The 21,425-nt window shown below is 48.6% G+C and overlaps 1 protein-coding gene across 1 annotated transcript in view; it reads left to right on the forward strand.

Moving 5' to 3' along the window:
• The window catches only part of LOC126986883 (sodium/glucose cotransporter 5-like), a 141,619-nt gene that overhangs the window by 18,728 nt on the left and 101,466 nt on the right, over nucleotides 1–21,425 (forward strand). Inside the window, exon 3 of the mRNA XM_050843358.1 lies at nucleotides 3,776–3,880. Within this exon, the coding sequence (XP_050699315.1) occupies nucleotides 3,776–3,880 (105 nt within the window). The remainder of the gene's footprint in view (nucleotides 1–3,775; nucleotides 3,881–21,425) is intronic.

Genomic DNA, 21,425 nt, shown 5'->3' on the forward strand with positions numbered 1-21,425 from the left:
TGTTGGCCACAAATGTACCAAACCCGTACGATTCTTTTTGAATTTGGGCTCTAACTATGGACGAGTCGACTATATGCATGACAGATTGAAAACTCCAATCAGATTCCTTCTCAGTAATTTGACGCAAACGGCACGACGACACTGCGCCACACAACTCTAAGCGAGGTACAGTTATCTGCTTAACTGGAGCTATCTTATTTTTGGCCATTATTAAGTGTGCCTCAGAGCATCCGTTTGCCAACTCCCATCTGGCATATGCAAGTGAACTACCACCTGAGAACATTACGAGCATGGGATCTCTAATTCATACATCTCGTGAATGAAATTACAACATTTATCCCTTAAACTGTCTGGCGATGCATCATCCCAGCTATATATAGCATTTGTGCTACTTTGACTTTTGGCAACCTCTCTCATTTAAGAGCTTTGGAATCAGAGTAAAAGGGGTAATAGGCTAAGTCCTAGTGGGTCATACATAGCAGCAACCTGACTTAACACAATTCTCCTCGTCAATATTTAAGGTATTCCGCTCTCCACATTTGATTTAATCAGGCAAGGACCTTCTCGCACATTTCTGAACTTCTTTGACAAGTTTAGCTTTATTTTCTACACAAATGTATCCTCCTTAGGATTCCAGTTTAAGCCAAAAACCTTTTCCTCATGACTATCTGAGAGATTCAAGCCTGCACTCCCAACCTCATTTACAGACATAATCCAATACTTGATTTTAAAGCCTCCCTCCTCCAAAACTAAATTCACGTTATTCATCAGTTGTTGACCTTCAGACACATTGTCACAACTGTGTATAATGTCATTTATATAGGAGTTCCTGCTTACAATGTTTTTTTACCTCGGGAATCTTTGGTTCATACATCTCCACCGTTTTCCTTAGGGCAATCATGGCAATCACACCACTGGGTTTATCTCCAAAGGGTGCATCAGTCATACCATAATGATCAAGGAGTCTATTGATTTCCATGTTACGCCAGAGAAACCTATGTATATGTTGATCCAAAGTTCCAAGCTTCACAGAGTTATACATTTTAGAGATATCTCCAGTAATTGCAAATTTTCCCACGCGAAATCTTATCAAAATACTCAATAAACTGTTTCGGACATCTGGACCTTTTGCCCAATAATCATCCAGCCTGTGCCCCATGTAGGAGGCTGAGGAGTTGAACACTATTCTGAGCGGGGTCGAATTAGAGTTAGATTTGAGAACCTCATGATGATGACTATAATGGACAGGCCCTTCATAGTCGTTCATCTCTTTGACAGACAACCTTCTGGCGACTTTTCTGTTCATCATATCCTGAATTTGATCATTATATAATCCAGAGTACTGCGTCCCCAAGTTACTAAGTCTCCTTTCCGTCGACTTAATCAGCGCAACAGCCACATACACGTTATTAGGTAACTCCTCCATGGGGTTCTAACAGTCCAGCATTTTTCATTTTTATTATACGCCAACCCCGCACTCATCATTGCCAATTCTCTCTCTTCTTTAAAATGCTGTATCTTTTTCTCCTATTGCACATGAGCCACATTTACAATTTTTTTTTTTTTTATCTATATTCATCCTCAATTTTGATACATCTTCCACACTTATGCCATTGGGTTTTATGGGGCAGGCCACATGATTGACCCTGACGCCGAAAACATTTTCCTTTTGTTATTCAAACCTAACTAAAGGGAGTGACCCGCTAATGCAGTAACCAGACATGTTTTGCATAAGCTGCAAGTTACCTACAGATGATTTAACTCGAGGCATTAAGTTACACCAGTCTGTACCTATCAGTAAATCAATGTCACCTTCTGGTGTGTCTAGATCAGCCATGGTAATGTCTTCAAATAATTCTGCCACTTTGGTCAAGTCCATTTTGCAGGGACTGGAAGTTATGTTTTCAATGCCATAGGCAGTTATACGCCAGATTTTTCCATCCAGATCAATCAATGGAATAGCATATTCGAGGCTGCGCAGCGTTCAGTCCTACCGCCAATCTTTGTGACCGACACTGTTACTGCCTTGCCCGTTAAGCCCAATCTAGATGCTGTGTCAAACCTCACCAGGGTGATGTCACTTCCCGTATCCCACAGCGTATTCAAAGGTGTAGTGCAGTCATAGGAATATAATTTGCTCATCAGCAACACCTTATTTCTTATCCTATTTTCAGACTCCCATGACAATGCCATATGAAACAGCAGTCCTTCAACATAAGTATCATGAAGGAAAGGATGGTGGTACTTGCCACACCTCAGCGGTAGTACCATTACAAACTTTCCTTAACTGACACCTTCTAGATACATGATATCCCTTTAGACAATTGTAATTGTAAGCTTCAGTTTTCTCACTGTTGCTCAGGTCTCTGAACTCCTTACAGTTGTGTACACTGTGTGTATTATATCATGTAGGCAGCATCAAATGCCCTGAAACTGAGGTGGCTCCCGATCACTTCTCCCTTTTTCCAGGCCATGTGTAGACTGCGTAAGCTGATTTAAGCAGTGTCTTAGTTCATTTTGGTCTTCCTGGAGTTTCTGAATTGTGGACTTTACCTCGACACTCCCTTCACCAACTATTTCATCAGTAGCATTATAACACGTTTTGTTACTTATGCTTGATCTTACACTTGAGACCATATATTCCATTACTCTCCTTTCTAGAAGCAAAAAAAAAAAAGACTTCCAGAATTCCTATACTTTTCTGACCAAATGACCCACGCACGCTTTTGTGTGCCAGGCATAATTCTCTCCACAAAACTCACCATGCCTGCAGTGTTCATTTCTCCCTCTAAATTCAATCTCTTCATATCCAACCAACATCTTTCAAATTTCTCTACCATCCTCACAAAGCCTCTCATATCTCCTTTCCAATATCAGCTATCACTAAATCCTTGCCCTCCTAACCACCAGTTTCTTCAAAGAGGTTGCATTTCCTTGTGAGGGTCCTCTTGGCCACGGTACGGGCGTCCTTGACTAGCTGAAAGTCCTTGTATTCATCCGTCTTGGAGACGTGTTGGATGACCAGTGAAAGTTCGTGCAGGGTGCGGCAACTTTATTTTAGCGTTTCAATCTGAAAAAATGCACACGTCATGGTTTCACAAAACCACAACATAGTCTCGTGTAAACCAGTATAAATATTATGTACGCGGACGCATCATGGTCAGCTAACAGTGATATTTGCTGAAGTCAAATATACAATATATTTCAAAAGGTGTAACAAGTACGTCGACAAGATGGTAACGTTCACGGTGCCTCCCGTCACTGGTAACCCACAACGTGCAACAACCCTTCGTGACGCCAGCTGGAGTAAAAAGCGGTATAAAGATTTGTAACCCCGTCTTTGACGTCAACTCGCATTATTTCCTGTATTTTTAGTCAGTTTGAGTGTTTTTCTAAAGTCATAATCTGTAAACCCTCTACCGTCTAATGATGAAGAAAGCAAGCATGTATTACGCGCCGTGAGTTTGCTACGAAGCATAGAAGTAAAACTTGTAGATGTGTGGGAGAAGGCTGCCTCAGACCGCTGTCCAATCAGCGACGAGCTTATGAAAGTAGCCTAGGAGTAGCGACAAAACATGTTTACAAATTTTCCAACTACCTATTTCGATACATGAAAAAAGTTGCCAGTACTGTACCAGGACCGGAGTAGTAACTGAAACTGGTTCTGCAATTCGGCACTTTAGCTCTTCCTTACTGCCCACCTATGTATACTACACACACACACACACACACACACACACACCGCTCTTAGAGATTCTTTTACTTTTTTCTGCAGGTGGGCGCCTCCCTCTTCGCTAGTAACATTGGGTCTGAGCATTTCATCGGCATGGCAAGCTCGGGTGCAGCAAGCGGCATTGGCATTGGGGCCTTCAACTTTAACGTGAGTACAACTTTCGTTATCAACTTTTCTACTTTACTGCTTCTGTCACATCCACTGTTTTTCTTTAAACCTCGAGCATCAAGGATCGAAGACTGGGTGACTGGCTAGATCAGGAAATTTGAGAGAGAGGGTGAATGTGTAGAGGAGTGAGAAGCAGGGATGATAGGTAAGGGAGAGTGACTGATGACTTATGAGTGGTGATAAGTGACTGACAGCTGGTAGTGGGTGGGAACTGATGCTGGATAATTGATTGTGGACATTTTTACATCATTTATTTTTGTGCCACTGGGCTGCCTCCTTTACTGTAAAATTATCTAGTGATCATTGATGACTTTTGGTGGAGCGGGACTGATGACGAAAGACTGGTGCAGAATCACGACTTTTGACTGCAAACAAGTGGTAGAATCGGACTGAGCAATGATGACTGATGACTGAGCTGGATTGATGGATAATGACTGGTTGTAAGGCGAGTCAGATGAGTGTTGACCAGCTGTAAATTGGGTCTCATTAGTGATTGGAGGTTAAGCTTAAGCGGGGCTGACGGCTGGAGAGGCACTGGTGTTGGACTGATAGTGGAGCGGAACTGATGACTGGTAGTTAACACATTGACTGCGGATTTCCTATAAGAAGACCTCACCAAGCTACAGGAGTGGAGCAAAAAGTGGCTGCTACAATTCAATGAAGAAAAATGTGAAGTCCTGCACCTTGGGAGGGGAAATCCAGCACACCAATACCACATGGGAAACACAGAGGCAAAGAAAGACCTGGGAGCATATTTTACCAGGCTACCAGTGAAGGCGAAATCCGTGCCATTCGCAGCGGACGTGTTAAGTAGAGGTGACGACTGACACCTGGTAGTAGAGGGAAAATGGTGACTGATGACTGGTGGTATATTGTTAATTATGAATAAGGAGACTGGTTGTGTAGCGGTATTATTGACTGATGACTGTTAGTGGATGATGACTGGTGACTGATAAGTGATGACTGGTTGAGTGGGACGGATAACTTATGACTGATAATTGGTGGTGAAGTGGGACTGGTGACTTATAAAAGGTGGTTGACCGTGAATGATGACTGATTACTAGTGACAGAGAGGGAGTGATGATTGCTGACTGGTGGCAGAGCCGGATTGATTGATTTAAATTAGGCGCCGCAACAGCCAGGGTCATATGGCGCCGCATTCAATGAGTTAAAAACAAAAACAAAAACAAAAAAACTAAACTAAAAGGGCTAAAAAAAGGAACCTAAAAAAGTAAACTAAGAGCAAAGCCAAACAAAACGAGACGAAACAAATCACACAGAAAACGGTCATAACTCATGGAGAAGGCCAGCCTTCTCCATAAAGAGAAGTACCTCATGTCCCGGGGAAAGGCATCTCCCTCCCAGCATCAGCGAGAGACGGAATGATCCGTCTTCTCCCCGACACTGCGACAGGTATCGCACTCGCAGGTCCCCCAAACTGGGGCACTCGACCAGCAAGTGCCGTACGGTCAGGGGAACCAAGCAGTCATCACAATAAGGCTGCACTCCCCGGGACATGAGGTAACCATGTGTTAGACGTGTATGACCCGTCCGAAGACGGGTCAAGGCTGTCTGCGAGCGACGGTCACGGACACTTTCGTATGACCAAGGACGAGACACAGTCCTGGTAATCTCTCCCTTTTTGGAAGTCGCACCCCGAGCATTCCACCTCTCCTGCCAACTGGCAAGAATTACCTTGCGAATCTCTGGAAACATATCTGTACATGGGACAGCACTAGGAGGGGCAGCTCTAGCTGCTGCCTCCCTTGAAAGTCCATCAGCTCGTTCGTTCCCGTGTACGCCAACGTGTCCTGGAACCCAACAAAACCCAACGCGATATCCCCTGTTGCTGAGCAAATACAGCCACTCGAGAGCAGATAAAACTAGGGGATTAACAGAGGGAGTAAAGGAGCCCAGCGCAGAAAGAGCGCTACGAGAATCACTAAAAATCATAAAAGAGTCCACAGGAAGCGTAAAAATAATCTGTAAAGAGAGGACTATTGCAGACAGCTCTGCAGTAAATACAGAAGCAACCGAAGAAAGACTACCTCCCCGACAGAAGGAGGGGAGCACAGCACCAAAGCCAACTCCAGCATCCAATTTAGAGCCATCAGTAAAGACAGGGATGGAGTCCGAGTGTTCAGTGAAATGCTCTAAAAATAAGGCTCGGGACGCATATGGCGGTCACCATGTGACTTGAAACAAACAAAACACTGCAAGTCCGCCTGTAAGAAAGCCAATACAATGCTTGGGTTCATATCGAGGAACTTCGAATACAAGACGCCGGGAGTTATGTTATCCTTGTATAATTCGCTGGTAAGGCCCCACCTGGAATACGCCGTGCAATTCTGGTCTCCTAATTACAGGAAAGACATTGAATTACTTGAGAGAGTACAGCGCCGCGCCACGAAGATGATACCATCACTGAGGACGAAACCCTATGAAGAACGACTCGAGCGACTCAACCTCTTCACGTTGGAAAAGAGACGACTGCGGGGAGACATGATACAAGTCTTTAAGTACCTGAACAAGCTCAGCAACGTTGATCACTCCAAACTCTTCACGCTACAAACTAACCTGAGAACAAGAAACAACGGAAAAACAATTCAAGCAAAGCGATGCAATACCGACATCGGCAGGAGTTATTTCTCGAATAGAGTTGTTCGCCACTCTAACAGCCTTCCTGCAGAAGTGGTTAGCGCAGAGACCATCAACTCCTTCAAGAAACGCACTGATCGCCACTTTGCTGCAACGGGTGTGAACTGAACGTTCCCAAGAGTAGGTACACAAGTGCTTTAATCCTTCCCTGCAAGCCACTCCTATGGCAAACGGATTGATTAAATCACTGAACGCAGGCAGCCTAGTAATGAGTCAACAGGATTTCTGCTGCCTGCTAGTCCATGTCCATGTCCATGTCCATAGTGGGAGAACACACGGATACACCGGGCAACTGCCAGTATCCAACCCTAGGTACTCGATAAGGGCAGATAGGAATGGGAGGGAAAGACAACGGTGTCATGGCAGACGCTACCCGAAACCCATAAGGTTTAGGGAAACTAGGTCGCTCATCATATGCAGGCGAACGGGAATCCTGCAAAATTGACACACAAGGAACTGATTCTGGAAGGCGTTGGACGCGGAACCAGCAACGGAATAGAGAGGACTGGCGTCTCAAATCCAGAGGCAGGACGCCAGCATCCACGAGGAGGCTAGGTATCGGTGAAGACCGGAATGCACCAGTAGCCAAGCGGACCCCGGTGTGATGCACTGAGTCCAACACGCGTAGGCGAGCCTCCTTGGCGGAGGAGTATACCTCGCAGCCATATTCCAACTTGGAAAGGATGAGTGTTCTGTGGAGGAGGAGTAGCGTGTCCCTGTCTGCACCCCAAGAGGTATGAGCTAAAACACGAAGGAGGGACAGGGCTTTCTGACAAGCCGCCTTAACGTAACGTAAATGAGGCACCCAGGTTAGGCGGCTATCAAATAAAAGACCGAGGTAACGAGTCGTCTCTACACAGGGCAGTCGCCTATTACCAAGAGATAAGTCAGGGTCCGGATGAACGCCTCGAAGACGACAGAAATGCATAGCTACTGTCTTTGAGGACGAAAATCGAAAGCCGCGCGTATTTGCCCAATTGGCGACTCTATTAATTGTCAATTGCCGTTTTCGTTCAATCAACGACATCCTTGCCGCAGAAAACGAAATGGATAAATCGTCTACATATAAGGAGCTATGAACTCCATCAGGCAGGACACCAACGACTCCATTAATAGCCACAGCAAATAGCGTAACACTGAGAATACTTCCCTGTGGTACACCATCCTCAAGTGGACAAACCCCGGAAAGAGTACTCCCCACTCTAACCCGTAAAAGACGATGAGATAAAAACTCCTGAATAAAAACAGGGAGACGGCCACGAAGACCAAACTCAAACAGGTTAAGTAAAACACCATGGCACCAAGCGGTGTCATAGGCCTTCTCCAGATCAAAAAACACGGTCACCTGGTGGTGATTATTGGCAAACGCCTCACAAACTGAGGATTCCAAGGATAAAAGAGCATCCGAAGTGGAGCGCACCTTTCGGAAACCATATTGCACCGGGCATAGACTTCACAACTAGTTGACGGGAAATCTCTTCAGTCTTGGCGCGCTGGCTTCGCGTAAGGGGCCGATTGTTATGGCGACTTTCACTGCGACAACTCAAACACACTCTGCGTTCTTACTCCGAATTTAAGTGGAAACAGGACGAAATCTTCAAGTTTTAGTGCATACAAGCAGGCAGGAGTGTCTCTAGAGTGATTTGGTCGAGGATTCAAGGTAACTTATATAAAATAGCACCATGCGTGCACTTTGAAAACGTTGTGTAAAAAATGGCAAATTTGCGTAACTTTAGGTTGAAATCTTTACGTAAAATGAATGATAACTGTAGGATAGTGAAGTCCACAGTTTTACGTATTAGGAAACAAGAAATGTACGTTTAGTTAGTGCCTACATGGCAACTCAGCTCAGTTCCCGCGTCGCCTAACTCGCCTTAGGCACGCAGTCAGCTGGGCACTTCCCCTCTGTAAAGGATTATCGCTGTCCTGCCTCTGTTTACTCTCCAAGTAAAGGACCTACAGTTATTCATCGTCTCTGTACCCTTCCCCACAACTGCAAGGATCCAGAGGACGATACAAGAAGACACAGAAGGCAGTGGATCGAGTGGAAGTGACGGAGGAGACACAAGATATGAGGACGCCGCGACCAGCCGGACCCGCCGACGGACGAGTTGCTCCTCGCCGCGGTCAGCAACTACGCCGGCTACCTGGCCAGGAAGGTCCAGGCCAATTCCTCTGTGGCCGAGTGCTGCAAGCAGGAGCTTGCCCAGCAGGAGGAGATGAAGATTACCGTGGAGCTCGAGAGGGGCGACCCGCCCTCTGTGATGTTCGACGCCCTGGTCGAGCTGGTCGACAGGGGAGAGCTGGAGACGGGCCGGGCGGTCCTGAAGCGGCCATCTCTCCCAATGGCCCACATGGCGTCCTTCGGGATGTCGCTGTGGGACTCCCTGATGTGCAGGGAGGACAAGAAGGAGCGCAGGTTGAGGTTCCTCTCCCTTGCCATGCGCCACAGGGACGGGTTCAGGCACCTCCTGGAGTTCCTGGCGGCCTCAGACCCGACCTTGCAGGGGTACAGGTGCCAGGAGGGGCACAACCTGGCCAACACCATCTTGCCGCACATCAGCAGGTCCCTCTTCAACTGTTTCGGTGCTAATTTCTCCAAGGACGTGACCTCAGAAGCGAGGAAGAACAAGGCCTTGAAGCAGCCGACCGGCAGGAAGAGGAGCAGTATCGAGGAGGGCAGGAAGGAGACGGCGAGGAACAGGGACGTGTACAAGTCCAGGAAACTGACCGGGGCCCACAAGTCATAGGCCAAAAGGCTAAAGTGATTGTTCAGGGACGAGGGCCAGATAGCCGGCAAGACGTGCTGCGGCAATAGTGACATCGGAATTCAACCAAAATAAGTTGTGATTGTATATAGAAAAATTAATATTTTGCTTTTGTTGAGTAAAATTAAGATGTTTCTGCATGCTTTCCTCAAGTATTAAGTTTCTAATGTGAAAATTAAGTGATTTATTAGATGTTAAAAACTTACGTAAAAAATTGCACTAAATATAAAAAAAATAAGTAGCTATTTCGGGCAAAAACTTATAAGATATGCTAAATATTGCTATTGATTCTGAAAATATAAGTGATTATCTCTGCATTTGGTGATGTTTGTGTATCTAGCGTAAAATCTGAGGATTTTATAGCCTTTTTAAGTTTAGTTATACTTATATAAAAAACAATTAATCGGGATTTTATTAGGGAACGACTTTGAATTTTTTGATACCGCTGCTCATGGAGACTCATATATGCCTAAGTAAGGTGCCTGTTTTAGTTTCAGGTCGCTAGCTGCTTTGGTTTTGAAAATATTTAAATTTTAAATTTTTGAAAATCGGCCCCCTGCGAATCGGCCCCGCGCCCCGTTTCCCGTCAAGAGATTGTGAAGTCTATGCACCGGGGTCAATAAATTCCGGCTCTCCAGGTACCACATAAGCCTGACATTCACCATCTTCTCCATCACTTTACAAATGCAGAACGTTAAAGAAATAGGACGATAGTTAGTTGCTTGAAGATGATCTTTCCCAGGCTTCAGAATGGGGAGAATTACAGCCACACTCCACAGAGATGGAAAATCACTGGTACACCAAATGAAATTGTAAAGATCCAATAAAAATGTAAAACCACAGTCAGACATGTTGCGTAAGAAAGCATAAGGGATGTCGTCTGGACCTGGCGAGGAATCATGACACTGGGATAAAGCCGTCTTCAACTCGGAGAGAGAAATTGGGATATTATAAGATTCCCCTCCGGTGGAAGCGAAGTTAACGCCGAGTGATTCCAAATCCCGGCGATGACGAGCCCCTGGTGCAGTAGGATCTTTCCTAGAGACACTGGCAAAGTGCTTGGCGAATAGGTCAGCAACAGTCTTAGGGTCCGCCACCGTTTCCCCTGCATGCGATAACACTGGAGGGGGAGGGGGGGGAAAACTTCCCAGAGATCTTACAAACTCTGTTAAAAACTTCTGTGAGTGTAGTTCTGGTAGTGATGGAAGAGAGATAAGCCTTCCAAGAAATTCGTTGAGCCTCCTTGAAAGTGCGTCGTGCTCGAGCACGCGCTCGCCGAAAAGCATCCAAACACTGGGGGTCCCCACGGTGACGACGAAGTCGAGAGAATGCAGCACGCTTCTCTTGTACAGCAGTAGTGCAGGCGGCGTTCCACCAGGGAACAGGACGTTTAGGGAACCTGCCAGACGTCCTGGGGACGGATTGAAGGGCTGCAGCATGTAAGGCATCAGTGAAATAGGATGCAGCCTCGTCAGAAGTTCCCCCGCTGAGGGGAGCTCCTTGCCGTGGTAGCGGGGCTTGAAGCCTGGTCGGCAGCACCACCTACTTAGGTGGTCCGTCCACCTCTGTAGGGCTTGCTGTTTGTCGGCCAGAGTGGACTAAACACTCCCCCGTCACTACTGGTAATGGAGGCTTACCAGTGGTGACGTATGTGCCTGCCCGACTACCATCAAGGGCATGGCTGAGCCTCCCCACGTGTTTGCCGTACGTGGCGTCCCGTACACTCCCCGCGCCCTCTCGTCTGGGAGTTGAGTCCACCGCGGGGCAGGGTGTAGTTCCCTTCGGTGGACAACACGCTCCTTTGGCGGGAGGGTTGGGGTAAGACGGGTGGTCTTGTGTGGCCCCGCTCTATCAATCGGCTGGTCATGCGTTGGCTAGGGTCAAGTGGCTGTTGTCTGGTGGGCACCGCAATGGTCCCGCGGCTGCCGCCTCACACCAGGCAGCTGCCACGTATACTTCCCCCACTACCCCTGAGGCTGCTGTGAGCTGTTGCTCCAGCATTAGCCTCCCCATGTTGGGCTCCGTGGTGGGTGGGGGGGTGGGGAAGTGAAATAATTGTCACCTTTTATGGCATCTAAATCCCCGAATTTACCTCGGCCTACATCCCTACCTGACCTCCGACCGTCCCCGGAAACCTCTTCTCGGCCTTCCCTCATCGCCACCCTGGAGCCGTTTCAGGCTCCGAGTGGCACTAAAGGGGCATCTGCCTCTTCTTTCTTAATCCCCAGACCCGGTGGCTCCCGGACCAAGAGCCGGAAGCAGGGACCAAAGAATGTGCCAGTCTCGCAGAGTTCTCAAGTTGAGGTCCTGCCCGGTCTATTTGAATCTGTATCCTATGACAAATACATCACCGTAAAGTCCCTAGATGGTCGATCTGTTAATGATCTCGACATTTTCGAAGTCCACCGTGAACTTGTCAAGACTTGCGGCAGAGAGCCGAAGATGCTTCCGCAGGGAGATGGCAGCCTTCTTGTGGAAGTCTCTTCTCCTGAAGAGTGAAAGACTCCGTGCCCTCACCTCAGTTCCCGGGGCTGCAGTATCATGTGCCCCCCATGCTACCATGAACCAATCGCGCGGCGTGGTATTTTCAAGAGACCTCCTTCGTTACTCGGAGGAGCGCCTGGTTAAGGAACTCGAGGAGTATGACGTTGTTGCGGTGAGGCGTGTCCACAAGAAAGAAGAAGGAGCACTGACACCCACACTATTCATAACTTTTAATCGGCTAGAGCTCCCTAGAACTGTAAAATTGGCATGGTTAAACCTCCACGTGAAACCATATGTCCCAAACCCCAGACGTTGTTTCCATTGCCAGTTATATGGACATGTGACTCGGACATGCCGCCGCCTGCAGAATGGTCTCCCTAAAGTATGCGTCACCTGCGGTAGGGATGACCATGGTGAGGAGTGCCCGGGCCCTGTTCGGTGCTACCACTGTGCCGAGCCCCATCCAGCTTCATCGAAAGAGTGTGATCGCCTTAGATTTGAGAGAGAGGTGCTTACCATTCGAAATAAAGAGAAATTGTCTTTTGTAGAGGCAAATCGACTCGCCCTTACCAGGCTGTCTAGTCCTGGTAGAACCTATGCCTCTGTTCTCCAGTCACACGCTCAACGCCGTCTCAAAACCTCCCAGGATATGTCGTGCCCTGCAGCTCCCGTCGTTTCTGTGTCGACGCCTTTACCTGAAATCACACCAAATCGTGTCCCGCTCCGAACAGAGCCACAACAACAGAAACGTTCACGCAGTGAGGAGTCTCTCGATGAGACTCCCCCTACCAAGCTGCAAACTCCGGCGCCAGTTGTAGGATCGCCGGAGGTACCCCGGGCGTCGGCTGCTGCCGCCGCCCCTGCGCCAGCTGCTCCGGCTGTCTGTGGGCCGGAGTCTGCTGGTGCTCAGGCTTGCGGTGCGTCGCTGCCGGCGCCCGTGGCCTCAACCTCCGGAGAGTCTTCTCCGGGGACCTCCTCTGCTTCCTCCTCCTCTGCTGCTACCTCAGAGTGGCGGACGGTTGGGAGAGGCGGGAGAGGGAAGACGCCGGCAGCAGTCGCGGGCAGGAGGGTAGTTGAATGCCCCCAGCCTGCCAATCGGTCTGCGGTACATATGGTATCGCAACCAGCTACAGCTCGGACCAAGGGTCCTTTAATGAAGGGTGATGGCCCCTTTAAAAGGAACCCAGTAGGTGCAGGGCGATTCCTCTCCGGAAGAGCCCCAAAGCACCTCACTAAGTAATCATCTTCAATATCGTGCAGTGGAACTGCCGTGGTCTGCGTGCCAATTGGGAAGAGTTGCTCAGTCTTATAGCCCGTTATTCCCCAGTATGCATTTGCATTCAGGAGACCATGGTAGGAGAAAGTACTCCTTTGGGCCTCCTGGTTACCATATTTTATATTCTTATCCTCTACAAGACCAAGGGAATCGTGGCGGCAGTGCCATACTGGTCCGCCGTGATATCCCTTTCTCACGCGTAAGGTTGTCAGCTCCCTTCCAGGCGGTCAGCATCCAGCTCTTTCTCCCACGACAGTACACAGTTTGCAACTTATACCTTCCTCCAAGCGCTCATGTAGAGAGGAGGGATCTTGATAACTTGATCGCTGATCTTCCTGCCCCTTTCCTCTTACTAGGCGATGTGAATGGCCGTCATCCACTGTGGGGAGACTGCACCACTAACCCTCGAGGCGTGATGCTGGCATCTGTGGTAGAAGATGAGGAACTGGGAGTTCTTAATTCTGGAGATATGACGCACTTCCATAGCCAAACGGGTATTTTTACGGCTATCGATGTGTCTTTGTGTTCTTTTAATATTATTTTAGATTTCAACTGGAAGGTTTTACCGAACTTGCATGGAAGTGACCACTTCCCTATTGTTTTATCGTCAGCCAAGGGCGAACCACGCACTCGCCTCCCACGCTGGCGTATAGATAAAGCAGACTGGCAACTCTTCAAACAGCTAAGTTCCACTGCACGGTCTTTAGATGACTTCAGCAGCACTGGCGAAGCGGTGGCATATTTTACTACCTTACTACACTCGGCAGCCATATTAGCAGTTCCAAAGACGTCTGGTCACTTTCCCAGACGTCCCATGCCTGGTGGACCCCTGAGTGCGCCGCTTCTGTGAAGGCAAAACGAGCCGCTTTCACGCCTCTGCCGACATCGTGGAGATCCACATTACTTAGAAGCCTTCAAACGGGCGCGTGCCCATGCCCGACGGGTCCTTAAAGAGGCCCGTCGTGCTTCGTGGAAGGCATACGTATCCACCCTAAACAAGGAGACGTCCCTAGCGCAGGTATGGAAACGAGTGAGGAAAATCTCTGGGAAATATACCGTCCCGTCCCCTCCTGTCCTGTCAGAAGCAGGCAGGAACGTGGCCGAACCTATTGCAGTTGCTCAAGTCCTTGCCCAACATTTTACAAATGTATCTAGGAAAGACACTACATCTCCTTCGGGACGCCATCGTCGGCGCTTGGAGTCTGCTGGCCTCAGTTTTGCTTCTAATAACGGCGAGTCGTATAATTCCCCTTTTTCTAGTCTTGAACTCCGTTCAGCTCTAAACCAGTGCCATGACTCGTCACCAGGTCCCGATGACATCACATACTCCTTTTACGTCATATTCTGACGAATCACTTATGTTTTTATTGTCTCTTTTAATAGAATTTGGTATACCGGTGATTATCCGTCTTCCTGGAGCGTTGCCGTTATTATTGCAATCCCTAAGCCTGGAAAGGACCACCGGCAGGCAACAAATTACCGTCCCATATCACTCACTTCATGCCTTTGCAAGGTTATGGAGAAGATGGTGAATGGGCGGCTCATGTGGTACTTAGAGAAAGGGAATATTTTATCACAAGTACAATATGGTTCTCGCAAAATGCGATCCACCTCAGACGCCCTTCTATCTTTGGAGTCATCTATATGTGAGGCCTTCGCCTCCAACCAACACCAAGTTACAGTGTTCTTTGATTTGGAAAAAGCGTATGACACTGCCTGGCGTCATGGCATCTTACTTTCCCTCCATGAGTTTGGTCTTCGTGGCCGGCTCCCGATTTTTATCAAACAGTTTTTATCGAATCGTTTCTTGAGGGTGAGGGTTGGAGACATGCACTCTGATGCTCTTCTTTTAGAAGATGGTGTGCCGCAAGGGAGCATTCTCAGTGTTACTCTCTTCGCCGTGGCCATCAACAGCGTTATTAGTGTACTACCAGAAGGAGTCCGAGGGAGTTTGTATGTCGATGACCTGTCCATCTCAGTCTCTGGATCCAGGATGTCACTGATAGAACGAAAATTACAGCTGGCACTTAACAGGATATCCACGTGGGCTGAAACTCAAGGTTTTCGGTTCTCCCAAACTAAGACTGTGGCCATGCACTTCTGCCGTATTCATGGAGTCCACCCGGACCCAGACCTATACTTCTACAGTCGCAGAATCTCATGTGTGGGGGAGACACGATTTCTTGGGCTGATATTCGATGCAAGGCTGACCTGGGTCCCTCACCTCCGGTATATCAAGGCAACTTGTTTGAAGGCAATTAACCTCCTTAGAGTTTTAGCCCATACCTCTTGGGGTGCGGATCGCCAGACCCTCCTCATGTTGCACAGATCACTTATACTTCCGAAACTGGAGTATGGGTGCGAGATATATTCATCTGCGTCGGATGCTCGTCTCCGTATGTTGGACTCTGTGCATCATGCTGGGGTCCGTCTTGCAACAGGAGCCTTTAGGTCATGTCCGATTGCTAGTATGTTAGTGGATGCCGGCATGCATTCCTTGGACCTGCGCCGGAGGTCTTTAATGCTGAGATGCTGGTATCGGACTCACCGCCTTCCAGATTCTGTGCCTTGTGTTACCGCCTCCCAAGATTCTCGCTCTCGCGTGTATGACGCTCGGCCGAGTTTCCCTAAACCTTTTGGATATAGGGTGCAGTCACTTATGGCAGCCTGGGCAGTTCCTCCATTCACTGTTTGTCCCCACCGCATCCCGAGGGTGGGCTTTTGGCAGTTTCCCAGCGTAGAAGTGTGTAGACCTATAAAGGACCAAAAGAGCTCCCTCCCCTGTCACGCAGCACAGTCCTTATTTTTAGAGCACTTCTCTTCTCACGAGGGCTCTGTTCCCGTCTATACGGATGGGTCTAAGTCGGACACTGGAGCAGGCTTCAGTGTCGTCTTTCCCACCTTCTGCCGGGGCGTTAGCCTTCCTAGAGTGGCGTCAGTCTTTACGGCTGAAACTTCCGCTATCTTACTAGCTCTCAAAATTATGTTTAGTCTCCCCCTGAACTCCTTTACTGTTTATAGCGACTCTCGTAGCGCACTGGCTGCTATAGCTGCCCGTGATTACTGTCATCCCCTTATTTTATCGATTTTAGAATGGCTTTACTTATTAAACCGTCGAGGTAGTCGGGTGGCCTTTTGCTGGGTCCCGGCCCATGTAGGGGTTCAGGGGAACGAGCAGGCCGATCGGCTGGCCAAGGCGGCGGCTACCCGGCCTGTTCCTGCTGCTGCACCTCACCTTCGTCCACTTCCCTGCAAAGACTTGTACCCTAACATCCGAGCCACCGCTGATAGCGTGTGCCAGGCCAGATGGGAGGATATGACTGCCACCACCAAGATGGGGGAAGTCACGACCAGGGCAAGACGTCCGTGGTCTTACTCCCACATAAAGTGTCGCAAAACGGAAACCGTTCTGGCCCGCCTGAGGACGGGTCACACACGCTACACACAAGGCTTCCTCATGTCTCGGGGTGTGCAGCCTTACTGCGACGACTGCTTGGTCCCCATGACTGTCCGGCACTTGCTGGTCGAGTGCCCCAGTCTGCAGGACCTGCGTGAGCAGTACCTCTCCCGGTGTCATGTAGATGGAAATTTTTCCCTCTCCCTAATGCTGGGGGAAAAGGTGCTCACCCCGGGATATGACGTCATGGGGTATTTGCGGGAGGTGGGCGTTCTCCATCTCCTGTAGTCTTTTAAACGCTGAAGTTATTCTAATGGACCATTTTAGAACACTTTTTAATACCCCTCAACATACTTTGGTCCATGGATAGATTTTTCTAAACTAAGATTATTTTACTAATTTGCTTTCCATTTTATTACGCACTCCGGCGCCATATGACCCAAGATGTTGCGGCGCCACGAAGGAAATCCCAAATCAATCAATCAATCAATCGTCAGAAGTTCCAAAGTCAGCCAACGGACGAAGAGAGGAGCTAAGTTCCGTAAATCGCTGCCAGTCTGCTTTATCTAGACGCCAGCGAGAAAGGCGTGACTGTGGTACAGAATCAATGCGTTCCAATAACATTGGAAAGTGGTCACTGCCATACAAGTCCGGTAAGACCCACCAACGAAAATCGGGAAGAGAATTAGAAGTGCAAAGTGAAAGATCTATAGAGGTAAAAGTATCAGTCTGGCTATGAAAATGTGTCACCTCCCCAGAGTTTAAAATTTATAATCCCTGATCCTCAATAAAAGAAGCAACTAAAAGTCCGCGTGGGTTGGTAGCACCATCATCCCACAACGGATGGCGACCGTTAAAATCCCCTAATAAAAGTAAAGGCGAGGAAAGTTCCTGCACCAGGTCGTCAAGATCGTGTCTGTCAACGGGAACACCAGGAGGGAGATAAAGGCTTCACAATGTATAAAATTTGCCCAAATAAACCTTAACAGCAACAGATTGCAACGTTGAATGAAGTTGTAATGGGACATAAGGGATATCATAGCGAACGAATATGGCGGTGCCACCATGGTGGCCCTGTCCAGGATTAGGGGTACTGTAAACGGCACGATACCCAGGAGGACTAGAGTGAGTGTAGTCTCCGAGCATTGTCTCTTGTAAACAAAGGCAAGCAGGAGAAAACCGAGATATCAATGCTCGGAGTTCCTCCCACGAGGCCCGTAGGCCTCTACAATTCCACTGGAGGAGTAGGAAGATGTCTATTTACGAGTGCGCTCCAGGCGAGCCCCTGAAAGAGAATGCCTTCTACCCACCTGATTCGGTACGGTAATACGACGAGAAGAGGAGACTGGGACTCGAGAGGAGCCGGGTCGAGGGACCTCGAGCTTTCTCCCAACAAAGGAACCTGCGCCCCCTCCGGACGCCGCACTACTAGAGCCAGACCGCATACCACTCCCCGAAGCTACATGCTCGCGGGGAGGGTTCCCAACACTATCTCCAAGGGATTCCTCAGTTTCCATATCCCGATCAGGAAAACCACTAGAAGCAACAGGAACTGGAACAGAGGGGGTCGCAGGAAGCTCAATATGAGCCTCCGCATCTTCCTCCATAGGCCTATCCTGAGAGACCCCAGAATCATGTATACCTACAGTAATCTTAGTTGGCGGCACAGATTCAACTGAATCTGTAGAACCGCGATGTCGCTTGTTCATACCTCTGGCGGACTTCGGCGAAGCAATGTGAGGTGCATGTACATCAACATGCATCACCTGGGACGAGGCCGGAGAAGCCCCATCAGAACCTGGAGGTGACTCGACAGAATCACAGGACAAAAGGGAAAATCTATTATGGGACATAATAGCAGTAGCTTCAAAGGTCCAGGAGGAAACCGTAGAAGACACCTGAGCAGCGGGCTGGGCAGAAGAGCGAGTGCCTAGCGATGAGATGTACGTCTTTGCTCCAGTACCGGCCTTCTGGCGGTAGAGGAGCTCACGGCGCGCACTACCAAGGCTGATAAACTGACTATTTGCAAGTTGCAAAATATCCTGTTCCAGGCGATATCGTGGGCACTGTCTGGAAGACAACTGGTGAGCATCCTGGCAATAGAAGCAATAAGCATCTGACTCACATTCCGCCGTGGAGTGTGAGCCTAATGCAGAACAATTACCACACCGAGAAGGCTCAGTGCAGTATTTCTTACCATGACCATACCCGTAACATGAAAAACACTGTAGAGGGCGGTCAACAAAAGGCTTTACCCGAAGATGGAGAGGGCCAATACTGACACGGTCGGGGAGGGTAGAACCAAAAAAGGTGAGAAGTATCATGTTAGCTGAACCCTTCATCTTGGACGCCTTATGAACAGAACTAGGGCACATCCCAAGTATTTCCTCCTCAGAGAACTCATAGAGGTCATGATTATATATACTGCCTTTACTATCATTGAAGGTATGGTGTGCTTTGACCGTTTCAAACATGTTGCCAGCAGGGCATGGTAGATGTTGCAGCATTTTAGCTGGAGTAATATCTTTAGACCTGACTAACACTCCCCATACTTTTTCAGATTCCCCTCAGGGATCGTGCCAATTTCTTTGGCGAGGTACCTAGTACCTGCCAGTTGCCACGCCCATTCCTATAGTATGCAACAAACCAACGAGGGGGAGGGACCTGGCTGTCCCTGGGAGTTGGCTCTAACAAAGCGTCTTCGAAGAGGTTCGGGACATAGTCCATGTCACTGTCAGAAATATTGGAAGAGCGGAGAAGTTTCGCTTGAAATCCAGCACCTGCGATAGGCAGAGTCGCAATAGCATCACACGCCGAATGGGCTTCAGCGCTGGAGGCAAAGGTCACATAGCATCTGTTTGACTTGAAGTCTCCATCATAAATGAGACGGATACGAAGGACTGTGCCAAATGGCTTGAGTAAGGAGTGCAAGGCACGGTAGGAAAACGATGGATCGATATTCACCATCTGAAGTGCGTCCAGCTTGGAAGAAGGGCGCACATCAGAGTTACCCCCGGAATGTGAGGCACATAGCTGGGCACGATAACAGAAAACCTTATTCCCGATAACCGATAATGGAAAACCTTATCGATGACTGGAGACACAAATATAGGCGATAACCGATAACCGATACCCGATATAAATCCACAGTTCCGATACTAGCTAGCGATAAGTCCGATAGGCGAAAACGATACTATATTGATATTTATAAACAAACAAAAAAACAAACGATGAATTCAAATTTTCATTATCTATATTTTAGAAAACTTACAAAACCTGAAAACCACACGTTGACACGTACATATGGATGGTAATACTAGAAACGCCTGAACCGGTATTGTGTTATTTGGCGTCCCCACCGTCAAAAGCTGGCGCTTTTGTTTACAAACACTGGTCTCTCGTGAACTGAGCATGCTCAGACCAGCAAGCGTAGACCTGTACAGTCTCACAAAGCTTTTTAACCGTAATTAAAAGAGTTGCTGGAAGGCTGAATCAGACATACAGTACCACTACCACCATCCTCGCTGTTTCTAGAACGACACTCTGTACGAGTTGTATTTATATGTACAGAGTGTCGTTCTAGAAACAGCAAGGATGGTGGTACTGTATGTCTGATTCAGCCTTCCAGCAACTCTTAATGTGTTAAAAAGCTTTGTGAGACTGTACAGGGCTACGCTTACTGGTCTGAACATGCGCAGTTCACGAGAGACCAGTGTTTGTAAACAAAACCGCCAGCTTTTGACGATGGGACACCAAATAACACAATATCGGGTGCCTTCAATACCATGGCATGCTCACAAACGAATATGGAATATCAAATTTGAGGCAGTGAATAACCATTTTTAGAGCAAAGTTAAATGATTTTTCTCTTTGATATATTGATTTTTGAGTGTAACATAAAAAATAACCTTGTGTTTTAATGTTGATGATCTAAGTATGAAATCTCTTCACCGAAGATATTTCATACCCCGAAGTTTTTTCATACAACACCGGGTCACGCATGCGCAGTAGGGAGGAGACAACTTTTTTTTTCCGAGAGGCGGAAAAAGTAGCGATTATCGCTAGTTTGGTTACAAAAGTAACGAAGATACCGATATATATTCAAATAAGTAGCGGATGGCCGATAACCCGATTTTGTTATCAGCGATAAAGTATCGCGATAACTTATCGCGATAACGCCCAGCTATGGGGAGGCAGCCTTGTCAGACACACGTGGACTTTTGTGTCGCACGGACTTATCTTGGTCAGCCCCTCTAGGAGGTAGGGACTTTCCAGCGGCACCACCAGGAACGGTGAAAGGCTCCAAGGTGGCGACGAGAGAGGGCCGTGTAGGGGTAATCGGGGACAGGCGGACGTCAGGAAGAGAGGCAGGCCGAGGCAAGGGAAACTTACCCATACACAGGGGAGGTGTTTCACTCCCCCACACCCCCACCCACCGCGGAGCCCAACAAGGGGAGGCTGAATGTTGGAGCCAGACCGCACCCAACAGCCCCAGGGGTAATGGGGAAGTATACGCATCCACTGCCAGGTGTTTAATGCGGCTGCGGGACCGTTGCGACAGCCCACCCGGCAGTGACCACTTGACCCTAGCCAAAGCATGACCAGCCGATTGATTCAGTGGGGCCACACTGAACCGCCCGTCTTACCCCAACCCTCCCACCAAAGGAGCGTGTTGCCCACCGAGGGGAACTACACCCTGCCCCGCGGTGGAGTCAACCCCCAGATGAGAGGGCACGGGGAGTATACGGGACGCCACGCACGGCAAACGCATGGGGAGACAATAGCCCTGCCCTAGGTGGTAAAAGGGCAGGGCGGGCGAGGGCAACATCACCAGTAGGCCTCCTCTACCGGTGATGACGGGGGGAGCACTTGGTCCACTAGGCCAACGGACATCGAGCCCTATCGAGGTGGGCAAGCCACCACGGTAGGTGGTGCCGCTGA

Source organism: Eriocheir sinensis, chromosome 6 (assembly GCF_024679095.1).
Source record: "Eriocheir sinensis breed Jianghai 21 chromosome 6, ASM2467909v1, whole genome shotgun sequence".
NCBI classification, from domain to species: Eukaryota; Metazoa; Arthropoda; class Malacostraca; order Decapoda; family Varunidae; genus Eriocheir; species Eriocheir sinensis.